This window comes from Somniosus microcephalus, unplaced genomic scaffold, assembly GCF_052327205.1.
Source record: "Somniosus microcephalus isolate GS21.2 unplaced genomic scaffold, FLI_Smic_1.0 unresolved_chr1, whole genome shotgun sequence".
NCBI lineage: Eukaryota > Metazoa > Chordata > Chondrichthyes > Squaliformes > Somniosidae > Somniosus > Somniosus microcephalus.
Window position 1 is genome coordinate 144,692,863 of NW_028225179.1, and position 16,096 is coordinate 144,708,958.

General features: G+C 43.1%; 1 protein-coding gene and 1 pseudogene across 2 annotated transcripts; both read left to right on the forward strand.

Annotated features, from left to right (window-relative positions):
• Positions 1 to 6,346: 6,346 nt before the first annotated feature.
• On the forward strand, positions 6,347 to 12,635 carry LOC147096186 (zinc-binding protein A33-like; annotated as a pseudogene). The gene is made up of 5 exons (XR_015074865.1): positions 6,347 to 8,987; positions 9,871 to 9,966; positions 11,044 to 11,276; positions 12,408 to 12,430; positions 12,531 to 12,635. The product of XR_015074865.1 is annotated as a zinc-binding protein A33-like (transcript).
• LOC147096187 (zinc-binding protein A33-like) lies at positions 12,543 to 15,024 on the forward strand. The gene is made up of 2 exons (XM_085975059.1): positions 12,543 to 12,646; positions 13,610 to 15,024. The coding sequence occupies exons 1-2, from the start codon at positions 12,625 to 12,627 to the stop codon at positions 14,155 to 14,157; spliced, it is 570 nt and encodes a 189-aa protein (XP_085831185.1). The 5' UTR covers positions 12,543 to 12,624; the 3' UTR covers positions 14,158 to 15,024.
• Positions 15,025 to 16,096: the final 1,072 nt, after the last annotated feature.

Consider the following 16,096-nt stretch of genomic DNA (forward strand, 5'->3'; position numbering starts at 1 on the left):
GCAGTCCTTGAGGCGAAGGTACTCCCACAGTGCTGTTAAGGAGGGAGTTCCAGGATTTTGAAGGAACAGTGATATAGTTCTAAATTAGGATGCTGTGTAACTTGGAGGTGGTGGTGTTCCCATGCGCCTGCTGCCCTTGTCCTTCAAGGTGGTAGAGGTCACAAGTTTGGGAGGTGCTGCTGAAGAAGCCTTGGCGAGTTGCTGCAGTGCATCTTGTAGATGGTACACACTGCAGCCACGGTACGCCGGTGGTGGAGGGAGTGAATGTTTAAGGTGGTGGATGGGGTGCCAATCAAGTGGGCTGCTTTGTCCTGGATGGTGTCGAGCTTCTTGAGTGTTGTTGGAGCTGCACTCATCCACGCAGGTGGAGAGTATTCCATATCACTCCTGACTTGTGCCTTGTAGATGGTGGAAAGGCTTTGGGGAGTCAGGAGGTGAGACACTCGCCACAGAATACTTAGCCTCTGACCTGCTCTTGTTGCCACAGTATTTATGTGGCTGGTCCAGTTAAGTTTCTGATTAATGGTGACCCCCAGGATGTTGGTGGTGGGGATTTCGGCAATGATAATGCCGTTAAATGTCAAGGGTCAGTGGTTAGACTCTCGCTTGTTGGAGATGGTCATTGCCTGGCACTTGTGTGGTGCGAATGTTACCTGCCACTTAACAGCAAAAGCCTGAATGTCATCCAGGTCTTGCTGCATGCGGGCATGGACTGCTTCATTATCTGAGGAGTTGTGAATGGCACTGAACACTGTGCAGTTAGCAGCAAACATCACCATTTCTGACCTTATGTTGGAGGGAAGGTCATTGATGAAGCAGCTGAAGATGGTTGGGCCCAGGACACTGCCCTGAGGAACTCCTGCAGCGATGTCCTGGGGCTGAGATGATTGAACTCCAACAAGCACAACCATCTTCCTTTGTGCTATGTATGACTCCAGCCAGTGGAGAGTTTTCCCCCTGATTCCCATTGACTTCAGTTTTACTAGGGCTCCTTGATGCCACACTCGGTCAAATACTGCCTTGATGTCAAGGCAAGTCACATCTCACCTCTGGAATTCAGCTCTTTTGTCCACGTTTGGACCAAGGCTGTAATGAGGTCTGGAGTCGAGTGGTCCTGGCGGAACCCAAACTGAGCATTGGTGAGCAGGCTGTTGGTGAGTAAGTGCCATTTGATAGCACTGTCGAAGACACCTTCCATCACTTTGCTAATGATTGAGATTAGATTGATGGAGCGGTAATTGGCCAGGTTGGATTTGTCCTGCTTTTTGTGAACAGAACATACCTGGGCAATTTTCCACATTGTCAGGCAGATGCCAGTGTTGTAGCTGTACTGGAACAGCTTGGCTAGAGGCGCAGATAGTTCTGGAGCACAAGTCTTCAGCATGATGGCCGGGATGTTGTCAGGGCTCATAGCCATTGCTGTATCCAGTGCGCTCAGCCGTTTCTTGATATCACGTAGAGTGAATCAAATTGGTTGAAGACTGGCTTCTGTGATGGTGGGGACCTCAGGAGGAGGCCGATATCCACTTGGCACTTCTGGCTGAAGATCATTGCAAATGTTTCAGCCTTGTCTTTTGCACTCACGTGCTGGGCTCTGCCATCATTGAGGATGGGGATGTTCATGGAGCCTCCTCCTCCCGTTAGTTGTTTAATTGTCCATCACCACTCACCACTGGATGTGGCAGAACTGCAGAGATTTGATCTGATCCATTGATTGTGGGATTGTTTAGCTCTGTTTATAGCATGCTGCTTCTGCTGCTTAGCCTGGTGCTGCTCCTGGCATGCTCTTCTACACTCATTATTGAACCAGAGTTGGTCCCCTGGCTTGATGGTAATGGTAGAGTGAGGGATATGCCGGGCCATGAGGTTACAGATGGTGGTGGAATACAATGCTGCTGCTGCTGATGGCCCACAATGCCTCATGGATGCCCAGTTTTGAACTGCTAGATTAGTTCTGAATCTATCCCATTTAACACGGTGGTAGTGCCACACAACACGATGAAGGGTGTCCTCAGTGTGAAGACGGGACTTTATCTCCACAAGGACTGTGCGGTGGTCACTGCTACCAATGCTGTGATGGACAGATGCATCTGCGACAGGTAGATTTGTGAGGACTAGGTAAAGTAGGTTTTGCCCTCGTGTTGGTTCTCTCATCCCCTGCCACAGTCCTAGTCTGGCAGTTATGTCTTTCAGGACTTGGCCAGCTTGGTCAGTAGTGGTGCTACTGAGCCACTCTTGGTGATGGACATTGAAGTCCCCCACCCAGATTACATTCTGTGCCTTTGCTACTCTCAGTGCTTCTTCCAAGTGGTGTTCAATATGGAGGAGTACTGATTCATCAGCTGAGGGAGGGCGGTAGGTGGTAATCAGCAGGAGGTTTCCTTGCCCATGTTTGACCTGATGCCATGAGACCTCATGGGGTCCGGAGTCAATGTTGAGGACACGCAGGGCCACTCCGTCCTGATTGTATACCACTGTGCACCAACTCTGGTGATGGAGGAGTTTGGGACATTGGCTAAAAGGTATGATTCTGTGAGGATGACTATGTCAGGCTGTTGCTTGACTAGCCTGTGGGACAGCTTTCCCAATTTTGGCACAAGTCCACCGATGCCCCGGACTTTTCAGGGGCGACTGGGCTGGGTGCGTCGTTGTCATGTCCAAAGCTGGTACCGAGGTGGCTGCCGGGTGGTCTGTCCGGTTTTATTCTTACTATTGTTTTTTGTAGTGCTTGTGTACAACTGAGTGGCTTGCTAGGTAATTTCAGAGGGCAGTTAAGAGTCAACCACATTGCTGTAGGTCTGAGTCACATATCGGCCAGACCAGGTAAGGATGGCAGATTTCCTTCCCTTAGAGTGGTGAACCTGTGGAATTCTCTACCACAGAAGGCAGTAGAGGCCAATACACTAAATATATTCAAGAAGGAGTTGGATATATTTCTTAAGGCTAAAGGGATCAAGGAGTATGGGGAGAAAGCAGGGACAGGGTACTGAACTTGAATGATCAGCCATGATCGCATTGAATGGCGGAGCAGGCTCGAGGGGCCGAATGGCCTACTCCTCCTATCTTCTAAGTTAAGGACATTACTGAATCGGATGGGTTTTTGTGATAGTTTCATGGTACTAGCTTTTTATTCCAGATTTATTTAATTAACTGAATTTAAATTCCCCAGTTGCCGTGGATCATTAGTCCAGGCCTCTGGATTACCAGTCCAGTAACATAACCACTATGCTACCATTCCTGGCTTCTGGAGACTGGAAAGTACAACATAATTCCTCTTGTTTAAACAAGGGCCAAGAGACAGTTTCAGAAACTACAGACCAGTTAATTTAACACCAAAGTCTTTGAAATTATTTTGAGATACTGAGTGGACATAAACCTGGAAAAGCATAACTGGTTAAGGGATAGTCTGTATTTGGATTTTCAGAACATTTAGGACAAAGTTCCATATAAGAACATAAGAAGGACCTGCTCCACCATTCATTAAGATCATGGCTGATCTTTGACCTCAACGCCACTTTCCCGCCTGATCCACATTTCCCTTGATTCCCTTAGAGTCCAGAAATCTATCCATCTCAGCCTTGAATATACTCAACGACTGAGCCTCTACAGCCCTCTGGGGTAGAGAATTCCAAAGATTCACCGCCCTCTGAGAGAAGAAATTTCTCCTCATCTCACTTTTAAATGGCTGACCTCTTAACCTGAGACTATGCCCCCTAGTTCTAGACTCTCCAGCCAGGGGAAACAGCCTCTCATCATCTACCCTGTCAGGCCCTCTAAGAATGTTTTACATTTCAAGGTGCTCACCTCTCATTCTTCTAAACTCCAGAGAATATCATTGATTAATGGGCAAGGTAATGAATCACAGAATATGAGTTAAGTATGTCACTGGATAAATAATTGGTTTAAAGCAGGAAACAGAATGCATTGAAACTCTTCAGGCTTGAAATAGAAGTGGACAATCTAGAGAGGTGGGTGCAGGGCAGTCTTTGAACTCTTGCTATTTTAATGCAAAAGTGTGAGTTGGCTTAAGGTGTGAAATATCCATGCTCTGGATGATATCTCAAACAAAAGGCAGAGCAAATAATAAGGAACAATGCAAACAGATTCAGAAGAACGTAAGGGAATCATGTATGAGGAAAAATTGACTAAACTGGGTCTTTTCACTCTCGAAAAAAGAAGACTGAAAGGGGATATGATAGAAGTGTTTAAAATTAGGAAAGGTTTGGACAAATTGTAAGTTTTTTTGTATATAAGTACAGAATTTAAGCACAAAGGTTCATATTTACAAACTAAGGACAGCAAAATAAAATATAAAATGCAGGAGGTACTTTTACTTATGTAAAGGATGGTATTTATGTGGAACAGATTGCTGCCACTGATAATGAACTCTGGAAGTGACTACAGACATCAACTCATACTTGTAAGAATGCCCGTAGAACAGGGTGGGATATCATACCTTCAGTAACCAGTTGATAGAAAGTACGAATTAGAAGCAGGAGCAGAACATACGGCCCCTCGAGCCTACTCCACCTTTCAATAAGATCACAGCGTTAGTAGGGAGTCTCGAAAATTAAGATATTCCCCTTCCTTACAGTCCATTCCTTTGAGGAGGAGCAGCAACCTCTGACCCTTACTCAAATTCAATTCCCTGTTCCGGTGTTCCAATTCTGCCCCGCCTGGGATATCCTCTGTTTCTTCTATCTTTCCTGATCTTACCCCACCTGGGGTCGCCTCTACTTTGCTTCGGATCTTCTCTTTCGGTGCTCAATTAATTTGTTGGTGCTGTTTAGTCAAAGGTATGAGTATACAATTAGCTTATGTATCAAAGTCTTACTACACAGGTTATATATATCAAATACACTATCATTACAAGTTGGAGAACTACCAGAGAGTGTGAAATAATACGAACCTTAGGGTGTACTGATGTATTAAGCCCAATATCCCACCAGTGTGAATAGTCCTCTATGCTGTCGATTTCAAGATCCATTCTCGAGTTGTCTTGCTCCAAAACATAAAAATGTTGTAGGGAGGAGTTCAGTCGCATGACAAGCTCACTGAAACCCTCAAAAACAGGAATGTCGTATCCGAATTGTGCCACATAATTGTGCAGCTCGTACTTAAGTATCTCATTTACTGTCAGTTTCACTTGAGCATAGGTTTTGATATTGAGTAAAACGTGTTGGTTGATGGGGCAGGTCCTGTTAGACCCGTAAAGTATGGTAGTTGTGACACAGGAGGCACCACCAAAATCACCTCATACTGGATTCGTACTGGTTTTTCCCACGCACTGTTACCTACAAAACACAATTATTACAGTTACAAGTTATAATTCAGTCTTACAATCATTTCAAGCGACACTACAGTTTAATATCTAATCAACAAATCATGGACTTAAAAGATTCTCCAGATCTCTCTTTTACTCGTATTCATCTTGTGGATAATTCTTACTAAACATGATTTCTCCTTAGCCCTCAATTATCCCAATCCAAATTCCATGTAACTCTCCACTTCAACTTCAATTTCAACCCCTCTATCAGGTACTAGTGTGTTTAATTGTATTCTGATTGTTTCATTAATTAGACAGTTTCTCGATGGAGTATGTGTCAATGCTTTAAAAGTTGTCTCGCTCTCCTGACCCACATTAACCATTTCATGTCCTGCTGTTGCCAAGTAACTGAGCATGTCTGAGACCCGTTCTTTAGTGCAAATTCAACATGCAATTTCCGGATGGTAAGTGATTCATGTAACAAATCACATTTGTACACTCATATCGGTATCTCCATATCATGCCACATGTGCCATCCGATACAAGCTATCCTCGGGCTTTCAGGTGATCCTATCGAAAGATTGTAATCATCTGGAGATCTTTGCTCATCTTCCTCTGCATGGTCCTGATGTCTTGGGTAGTGGCTGGACTGTCACATTCAGTTTTCTTAAAAGGTTCATTATAGGCAGGGACACAAATGTCTCCAAGAGAAAGCTATCAATTTACTATTTGTAACTACACTTTCCTGACTTTCACTAGAAAGTTTGGAAAATTCCCATTTGGTAGTGTAATTTTCCTGTTTCTATCTTACACCTTCAATCACTTCCTCTCTCCATTTTGCACATCCCATTAATTACCATTCATATCTCATTTATGAGCCCTGGAGGAACTTTACTGTCCAGTACAATATTGATTATTAACACTTTTTATTCATAATTATTTTAGAGGATCTTTTATTTTCCCCAAAATAACCCAATATATAGTGCCTGAGTCAATTTTGTTATTTCAAAATTATCCCAAAATCCAAACAGCAGTATTGTTTAACTGACAGGTTTTGTCAATGTTCAATTTCATTTCATCAATTTATCTTATCAATTACAATTTCAGAAACAATTAATTCCCAGGCTAGGTGGTTTACACAGTGTTTTAACATTAGAGACAGAAGTGTTGCAACTAGTTTACAAGGTAACTTCCATATAACAAAAGAAAGAAGATAATCCATTGTGACTCTGTTTAAGAGCCCAAGGGGTTAATTTATCAAATCATAATTTTCCTTCTGTCACTGTGGGGAAATATTAACTTAAAATTAAGAAACTTAAATTTAATAACATCCAATATCTTTACATTTCATTCAGTAATACTAAAGTTGTTGCTTGGTGAACTTAAACAGCTGTCAGTGGAAAGGGTTAACTCCTTTGCAGGTTTTTAAGAAGGCGGAGTGAAACATTGTCAGGCGCACGCAATTGCGTCACTTCACATAAATTTAAAAAAACATTCCCCATCGAAAAAGACAGTTGTGTTTTCACAATTCAATAGGTTAGTTACCTTTTAATAATTCCAATCTAATTCAGATCAATATTTTATTAACTAAACATGAACAGAATAGATAAAACAAAACAAAATAGCACAAGCTTGCAGAAAACAGTAAATTACATCATATTTCTTATTGTCCTTTCTTCAGATACCTTTCCAAAATACTGTAAAAACATTGAATACAACTGGAGAAAAATTAGTTTTCCACATTTAAACAAATCAAATCAAACTGCTTTGGAAGATTTCACCATAGCAACCACAACTCCAAGGTTAAATCTTAGGCTGAAACTTAATCTTTTGTTAAACAAACTTTTTGTTGTTCTTCTCAGTTTTTACACACCAGCTTAGCTTAACTTAAACTGTAGTTCAAAGTTTTTTTTTCCAATTCTGGATGCAGAATCTTATTCGCACATTCTTAAAACTTCCAAAATCCAAGACAAGACAAAAGGGTTAAACGCGTTTAACACAGAAGTGGGTGGAGCTAAAACACACATAATAGACACTTTTCATTTTAAAGACAGACTTTCAGAGAAAGTAATACTGTAACTTCTTAAACATTCATAGTCAGGAAAACTTCCCCATTTTAACACACACTTTCACACAAACTGAAATTCCAGCATTTTTTAAGGTTCCTTTCACTCAGGCGCTTGTTGATCTGTGCTATTTTCTGACGTGACTGGAATCTTTCTGTGTCATCAATTTGGGCAAACTGCTGATGTAGAGAACTTGTAACAGACTATTATTTCTTTCAATCCATGATTTCTTACAGTTAGGCTGCTATTATTAGTAAGTACCTTTTTTAAAAAATTGACAGGGGTATTTAACCCTTTAACACTCTCTGTTCTAATTCTACTGGAGCCACTTTCCGACCTGTCTCTCCATTGCATTGACAACTGTCTTGGTGCTTCCTGCTCTCACTCTGATCTTGAGAGTTTCATTGACCATGCTTCTCTCGCACTCCCTCAGTACTGCACTGGAGTGTCGGCCTAGATATTTTGTGCTCAAGTCTCTGGAGTGCGACTAATAAAATACCCACTGTCAAAAATGCAGCCAGAGCTAACCTCAAGTAATTACAGACCAGTTAGTTTAACATCTGTGATAGGGGAAAAAATGTAACCTTTAAATATGAAATTATTAAATATTTAATTGAAGAGAAAATGATTAGAAGCAGCTGCTGTGAATTTCATAAGGGAAAATGCTGCTTGACAACCCTGATTGGGAAGATCTGGAAAAAAAATTAGCTTTTTTTTGGTAGAATAGAGGACATTACAGAGTGATTTGATTGAGGTGTTTAAAATGATGGAAGAATGGGACAGAGTACATAAAACAGATTTTGCTTGTAGTGAGTGAGGGGGGTCTAGGATGAGGGGACATTGTTATATAAGGTTAAATGTTATATAAGGTTAAATGTAAAAAAAATTAAGAGCAGGAGGAGCTTTACCCAGATGGTGGTGAGGCTGTGGAATGCATGACAGGAGTTGGTGATTGAAGCAGAGACCATGTCAACATTTAAGAATAGGTGAAATAGGCAGTTAAAATAGATTGGGATAAAGGGAGCACAGCAGGCATATGGGAGTGACTAGACCTTGTGTGAAGAATAAACATTGGCACGGGTTGGGCAGAACAGCCTGTTTCGGTGTTGCAATGTCTTATGTAATCCAATGATTGGATAATGCCTTTGTATTTATCCGTTATGTCGCCCTTCTCTGGTTCTTGTTATTTAACCTTGCTGAAATCAGGAACAGAAACTGAAAGAGCGCTTTATCCTGACGCCATTTCACTCGAGTCACAATGTAAGGCGGCCTACACGCCGAGATGGAGAGCGAGCTTTCCTGTGCTGTGTGCCATGATCTGTATAAAGATCCTGTCTTACTCGACTGTGATCACAGCTTCTGCCGATCCTGTATAACCCGGTACTGGTGGAGCGCTGTCACCGTCTGTCCTGTCTGTAGAAAGACGACTTCCTCCAGGGCCCTGAGACCCAACCTCACCCTCGCCAACATCGTGGAGACATTTGTTAAAAGTGACAAAAGTGATAAAAAATCAGCAGGAATGCAGCCACCACAAGGAGAAGCTGAAGGTTTTTTGTAAAACTGACAAACAGCCCATCTGTGTCATTTGTCAGATTTCAAAAGGTCATCAAAACCACGAGGTGCTGCCACTGGAAGAAGCTACTGAAGAATTTAAGGTGAGTGAAACAAATTTCTCACAGATGAAGGGGCCCTAAACATTTACTATTAAACTGTATGTTGGCAGCGATTTCTATATTATCAACAACTTGCATTTATTAAGCACCTTTAACCTAGGAAAATGCCCCAGGCATAATCAGACAAACATTGACACTGAGCCAAAGAACGCTAATATCGACTGAAAGCCTGGAGGTTTTCAGGAGCGTCTTAAAGGAGGTGGAGAGGTTTCGGGAGTGAATTCCAGAGTTTAGGGCCCAGGCAACTGAAGGCACAGCCGCCAATGGTGGAGCGATTAAAATTGGGGATGTGCAAGAGGCCAGAATTGAAGGAGAGCAGAGATCTCGGAGGGTTGTAGGGCTGGAGGAGGTTACAGAGATAGGGAGGGAGTGGAGGCCATGGAGGGATTTGAAAACAAGGATGAGAATTTGAAAATCGAGGTGTTGCTGGACAGGGAGCCAATGTAGGTCAGCGAGCACAGGGCTGATGGGTGAACAGGACTTGGTGCGAGTTAGGAGACGGGCAGCAGAGTTTTGGATGAGCTCAAGTTTATGTAGGGTGGAAGATGGGGGGCCGGCCAGGAGAGCATCGGAATAGTCAAGTCTCGAGGTAACAAAGGCACGGAGGAGGGTTTCAGCAGCAGATGAGCTGAGGCAGGGGCAGAGACAAGTGATGTTATGGAGATGGAAGTAGGCGGTCTTGGTGATGGAGCGGACATGTGGTCAGAACTATCCATTGGAACTACCCTAATGTGAAGGAAAACAGTCCCCATAAATAGTCTGACAGCTCTGACAATTCTAAGAATGATTATACTGCAGTCACAAACTAAATGGTATTGAATTTTGGAGTGTTTCTGGCACAAATTAATTGACGTATTTTGTTCAGAAGGAACTGCGAACCTTACTGAAACCGGTCCAGGACAAGAATAAGGAATGTGATGCTGTAAAAAGTGATTATGAGAAAACATTAGCCCACATTCAGGTACATTTGATGTTAACTTTGTTCTACATTTTCCAATCAAGTTTTGGTTTACTTTGAACCCTTGAATGTCCATTACCAGAGTAAAATCTCATAGAATCATAGAATGATACAGCACAGATGGAGGCCATTCGGCCCATCATGCCTGTGCCAGTTCTTTGAAAGAGCTCTCCAATTAGTCCCACTCCCCTGCTCTTTCCCCATAGCCATGCAAATTTTTCTACTTCAAGTATTTATCCAGTTCACTTTCGAAAGTTACTATTGAATCTGCTTCCACCACCCTTTGAGGTAGGGCATTCCAGATCATAACAACTCACTGTGTACATTTTTTTCCCTCATGTCGCCTCTGGTTCTTTTGCCAATTACCTTAAATCTGTGTCCTTTGGTTACCGACCCTTCTGCCACTGGAAACAGTTTCTCCTTAGCTATTCTATCAAAACCCTTCATGATTTTGAACACCTCTATCAAATCTCCCCTTAACCTTCTCTGCGCTAAGAAGAACAACCCCAGTTTCTCCAGTCTCTCCACATATCTGACGTCTTTCATTCCTGGTACCATTTTAGTGAATCTCCTCTACACCCTCTTGACATCCTTCCTAAAGTGTGGTGCCCAGAATTGGACACAATAATCCAGCTGAGGTCTAACCAGTGTTTTATAAAGGTTTAGCATAACTCATTTGCTTTTGTACTCTATGCCTCTATTTATAGAGCCAAGGCTCCCATATGCCTTGTAAATAGCCTTCTCAACTTGTCCTGCCAGCTGCAAATACTTGTGTACGCACACCCTCAGGTCTCTCTGCTCCTGCACCCCCTTTAAAGTTGTACTATTTAGTCACTTTAGCAAATCATTGAATTATCACAGACACTTCCCTTTTGCTGGTGAAACCAGAGTTAAAGAAAATGCAGCATCTCGATCCTCAGTTAGAGCTCCCTCTACTGAATAAATTATCATCTGGTCCCCATTAACTGGATTTCACTGCATCAGGGAATTTTTTCTCTACAATATTCTTGTATGAAGAGAACTGCACAACCTTTTTATAATGCTCATTTAATCTTTCACGCTTATTATTATTTCCCAAAGGACCAAAGCATAGGGACAGAGGAACAGATTAAAGCAGAATTTGAAAATCTTCATCAGTTTCTCCGTGAGGAAGAGAGGATAGTGTTGGAAGATCTTAAACTGGAGAAAGAGAAAAACAGTCAGGAGATGAAGGGGAGGATTGAGAAGATAACGGAGGAAATCTCATCGCTTTCAGTCACTGTTCAGGATATTGAACAAGAGCTGAGTGAACAGGACAGTGTCAAGTTTTAATGGTAGCTGTTTATTTATTCCTTCTCCGATACTGTCTTAGAAATCTTAGGCCATCAAAATATAACACTAGAAATGCTAATCTTTTAAAGGACAGAAATCCGGCATACTGGGAGCGGAGGGACAGGAAAATGAGGCAGAACCTGTTTCTGTCGGGTTTCCGCCCTTCACTCGCTCCCTAGAGACTTCCAATGTTGGGGAGTCAAGGGCATCTTCTGTCCGCTCTCCTTCCATCCCAGCCTCACTTGGAGCTGTGGCTGGCAACCTCCCCCACTTCAGCCCGGTTGAACTTTGCTGTCCATCTCAGGCGGCCCGCTGAGGTCAATTTTAATGTCAAGGGTGAGAGAGGTCTTTGCACTGCAAGTTCTCGCTTAATGTTAAGGTGCCTGCACAGAAAAGTTGCAGTAAAACTGGGGACTGATCTGACTCACGAGGGCACTAAAGCAAGACATGAGACCACCCAAGGTAGGTGTAGTTGCTTTGAATTTGCACCAGGAACTAATGTATCCCCATTAGATTGTGCAACTACTGTAGAAATTCGTCTTGGGTGGTAACGAAAAGTGGGCGTTATCGCACTGGCCGCACGTTATAAGCCCCGCCCCATATTGAAGTCAATGGAACTGAATATCACGGATGGCCGATTCGCTAACGCCTGCTTCACGGAACTGCCCAAGACAAGTTTCTAACCTGTACAATGGCCACCCGACACCTGCCCTTTAAGTAGCGCTGCCGTCGCCGCTGCAAAAATGTCCCCTGATCCTGTCGGACATATCGTCCAGCGATAGGTCAGGGGGCACAAGGGAAGTTTGCGGCCTGGGCGCAAGCGAGGCGCTGCGCACAATGATGATGTCATCGCCGGTGGCGCTGTGGCACAGCGGTGCGGGGCACTGCCGGCTACTGCCGCTGCTAACCTCCTGCTGAATTTTACGGGAGGAGTTAGCGGCGCCACGCCTGGGTGCTAGGGGATTTGTGCCCCCGCTAATGAGAGGCGCAAACCAACCCAATTTTCCCCCTGGAGTTTAAAATCTTCCTACAATCAGAATGCATTTTGTTAAGGGATTCTTTCTGTATTCATTCACCTTTTGTGATAAAAAGTTCTCTAAACACAAACAGTAATAATTGTTCTTGTTCCACAGAGATTTCCGGAAACACTGAAAAGGTATAATTTACACCCTTGAGTTAAGTCAGTTTTTCTATTTCTAACATATCTCTCGCCCACACTGGAATGATCCAACACTGACCTTTATCTCCTGTTCCAGAGCGAAGCGAACTCTCCCAGAGCCGCAGAAGGTTTACCCTTTAATAAATGTGGGGAAGTACATTGGGTCACTGCAGTACAGAGTGTGGAGAAAGATGCTGACGGTGATTAATACAGGTGGGTGTGAGCTTCCTGACACCAGCTATTAAACAGCTCTCTCTATTAGTAGAAGGGACCCGTCCATTGAAATAGAATTGCAGTGTTCTGTGGCTAGACTGTTAGAAAAGGTAATTAACATTTTTGATGAATAAGTGTCCAGGCTCAGATGGTGGAAGGTATTTGAGGGGCGATTGGCGAGAAACTTGCTGCTGCTTTACGGATGCGCTCCTAACACTATCCCAAATCATGGGGGTCAGGGCTATTTGCATAGGAACATAGGAAAAGCTGGAAACAGTAGGGGTCCATGTACATAGATCATTAAGATGTCATGGACAGGCACAAAAAATAATCAAAAAGGCTATTGGAATGCTGGGCATCATATCTAGAGGACTAGAATACAAGGGGATAGAAGTCATGCTACTGCTATACAAATCCCCAGTTAGACCACCCCTGGAGCACTGTGAGCAGTTCTGGGCACCACACCTTAGGAAGGATATATTGGCCTTGGAGGGAGAGCAGCGTAGGTTTACCAGAATGATACCTGGACTCCAAGGGTTAAATTACGAAGAGAGATTACACAAATTAGAGTTGTATTCCTGGAATTTAGAAGGTTACGGGGTGATTTCATCGAAGTTTTAAAGATATTAAGGGGAACAGACAGGGTTGATCGAGTTAAATTATTTCCGTTGTTAAGAGAGTCTAGGATTAGGGGGACACAGCCTAAAAATTACAGCCAGGCCTTTCAGGAGTGAAGTTAGGAAACACTTCTACACTCAAAAGGGTGGTAGAAGTTTGGAACTCCCTTCTGCAAACAGCAGTTGATGCTGATTTCAATTGTTAATTTTAAATCTGAGATTGATAGATTTTTGTTAACCAGAGATATTAAGGGATATAGGCCAAAGGTATATGGAGTTCGGTCGCAGATCATTACAATAATTGTGATGAACATTCTATCTGTGATTAGTTTCTATCTGTTTCCAGCTCCGGTGACCTTGGATCCTAATACCGCATCTCCTTACCTTGCCCTGTCTGCCAGCCTGCACAGAGTGAAAAACACAGAGATATGGCAGCAGCTTCCCGACAATCCAGAGAGGTTTGATTCCTGTGTCTCTGTCTTGGGAGCTGAGGGATTCACATCAGGGACATCCCTCTGGGAGGTGGAGGTGAGGGGAAAGACTGGCTGGGATGTGGGCGTGGTGAAAGAGACCATCACCAGGAAGGGGAAAATCACCCTGTCTCCATGTAATGGATATTGGGTACTATCACTGAGAAATGGGAATGAGTACTGGGCCTGTGACGAGCAATGGGAACGCTTAGAGCTGAGTGTGAGCCCGAGAAAGATTCGAGTCTGCCTGGATTATGAGGGAGGGAAGGTGTCCTTTTATAACTCGGATAACATGTCCCATATCTACACTTTCACTGGTACATTCACTGAGAAACTCTATCCTTACTTCAGTCCATTCCTCATTGATGGGGGTAAAAACACAGGCCCACTAAGAATCTGTTCTCAGAGAGCAACATACGAGTAAACTACGGGGCAAGACCTTGGGCGATTTATCAGCAAATCAGGGTACACCAGACCTGATACCCACCCATTGATTTGTCCCTGCTGATGCCGCAGGGTCTGGGAAAATCCCACCTCGATAACACCAATAATCACCGATAAATACCCGCAGGGTCTGGGAAAATACCACCCGATAACACCAATAATCACCGATAAATACCCGCTGGGTCTGGGAAAATCCCACCCCAATAACACCAGTAATCACTGATAAATACCCGCAGGATCTGGGAAAATCCCACCCCAATAACACCAATAATCACCGATCAATACCCGCAGGGACTGGGAAAATTCCACCCCAATGACACCAATAATCACCGCTAAATGCCCGCAGGGACTGGGAAAATTCCACCTTGATAACACCAATAATCACTGATAAATACCCGCAAGGCCATATCTGATATTTGCCATCGCCTAGTGCCTCAGCAACTCTGAATAAAATGGTTTATTTTATGATTCCAGCTTTTGCTTATTAACCGTGAATTATATGAATTTCAATAACAATGAACTGTCCCGCAATGATTCAACAGGGTCTAACATGGTAACATGTTATTTTTAATCATAGTATTAGTTGTTGAAAGCCACTAATTTAATGTTCCTAACAGGACAGACTACTTGCTGCATTTTGTGTTGACTTTCTTTCTGTAAATGTAATTTGTCCTGTGCTGTGATTGCTGCTTTATAAGTGTGATTGTCATATGGAGGACTCACAAGCTTCAATTACTTGTGCTGTTACATGTGATTTAAGGTCACGGAAATACAGATCCAATACTTTGCGAAAATAGTTTGACTGTAATCTGATAGGATTGCTTGTTGGTCAATAAAGAGTCTCTCTATTTACAATACATTTTTGCTGCTGTTGATTATTATTCAACGTACAATAGATAGGGCTACATCATAAACTTTCTTGCAATCACTCCTGTTTAACAATAGTGCTGAGTGACTAACATTCTAATTGGTATGAATGCAAATTCTTTCTTTCTATCCAGTTATATTTACTATAATATATTTACAGGGTGAGATATTATAATTTCCTATATATTTATTACAGTATGTTTAGTGTGAGATATCATTATTTCCTGTATATTTACGACAGTATGTTCACTCCTGTAAGACCAAGGGGTGCAGACTTAAACATATCAGGCACTAATGTCTGGAGTTTATCTTTGCTGTCCAGGATGATTCAGGAGTAGTGTACAGTTTTGGCAGAGGAGTGTATGGCTCGATGGTGCTTGATGTGGTCCAGGCAGATCTGGTAATGGATGGTTAAACCAGTTGTGTTGCCAGATGCGCTCAAGTTCGCTCCCCTTGGCCTTAAGGGAGTGACGTTGGGGCCATGCCAGGGAGACAGTAAAGGTTTTACTGGGGATAAAGGCATCAAAGGCAGAGGTGAGGGAGTGGTTGAGTAGATCAACAGCTGCAGATGTATTGTGGCAAAAGGAAAGCAAAAGTCCAGGCAGTTGGGAGTTTGAAAGTGCAATTGTAAATGAACTTGGGGAAGAGTTTTTATTCCGGGGCGGATGCAGAAGGAGGCATGGTTGGAAGGGGTTAGGGTGATATGAATGGTGAGACATATAAGGAAGTGGTCATAGGTGGGCTTGTCTGTAATTGAGACAATGGGAATAGAGAGGCCATGTGAGATGGCAAGGTCGTGAATATGGGCACTGTTTGACCCCCCCCGCCCCAGCCCCCAGTTCATGCTGGCCCTTTCGCTACCCGGTCTCTCTCCACTGGATACACAGAGCAAAAGATCATATAAGGGACAAAAGTCCTGTGGACTCACAGATTAAAGTCAATATAGGGAACAGAAAGCCTAAGAACACACATAGTAAGGTTGATATAGGGAAAGGAACCTGATGGCTACACAGACTTCATATGCAGTGACAGAAATCAAATGGACACACCGA

Coding starts and splice junctions, on each gene's coding strand:
- LOC147096187 (XM_085975059.1), top strand. CDS start 12,625: ATGCTGACGGTGATTAATACAG. Junction 12,647..13,609: donor GCTGACGGTGATTAATACAG/GTGGGTGTGAGC, acceptor ATCTGTTTCCAG/CTCCGGTGACCTTGGATCCT.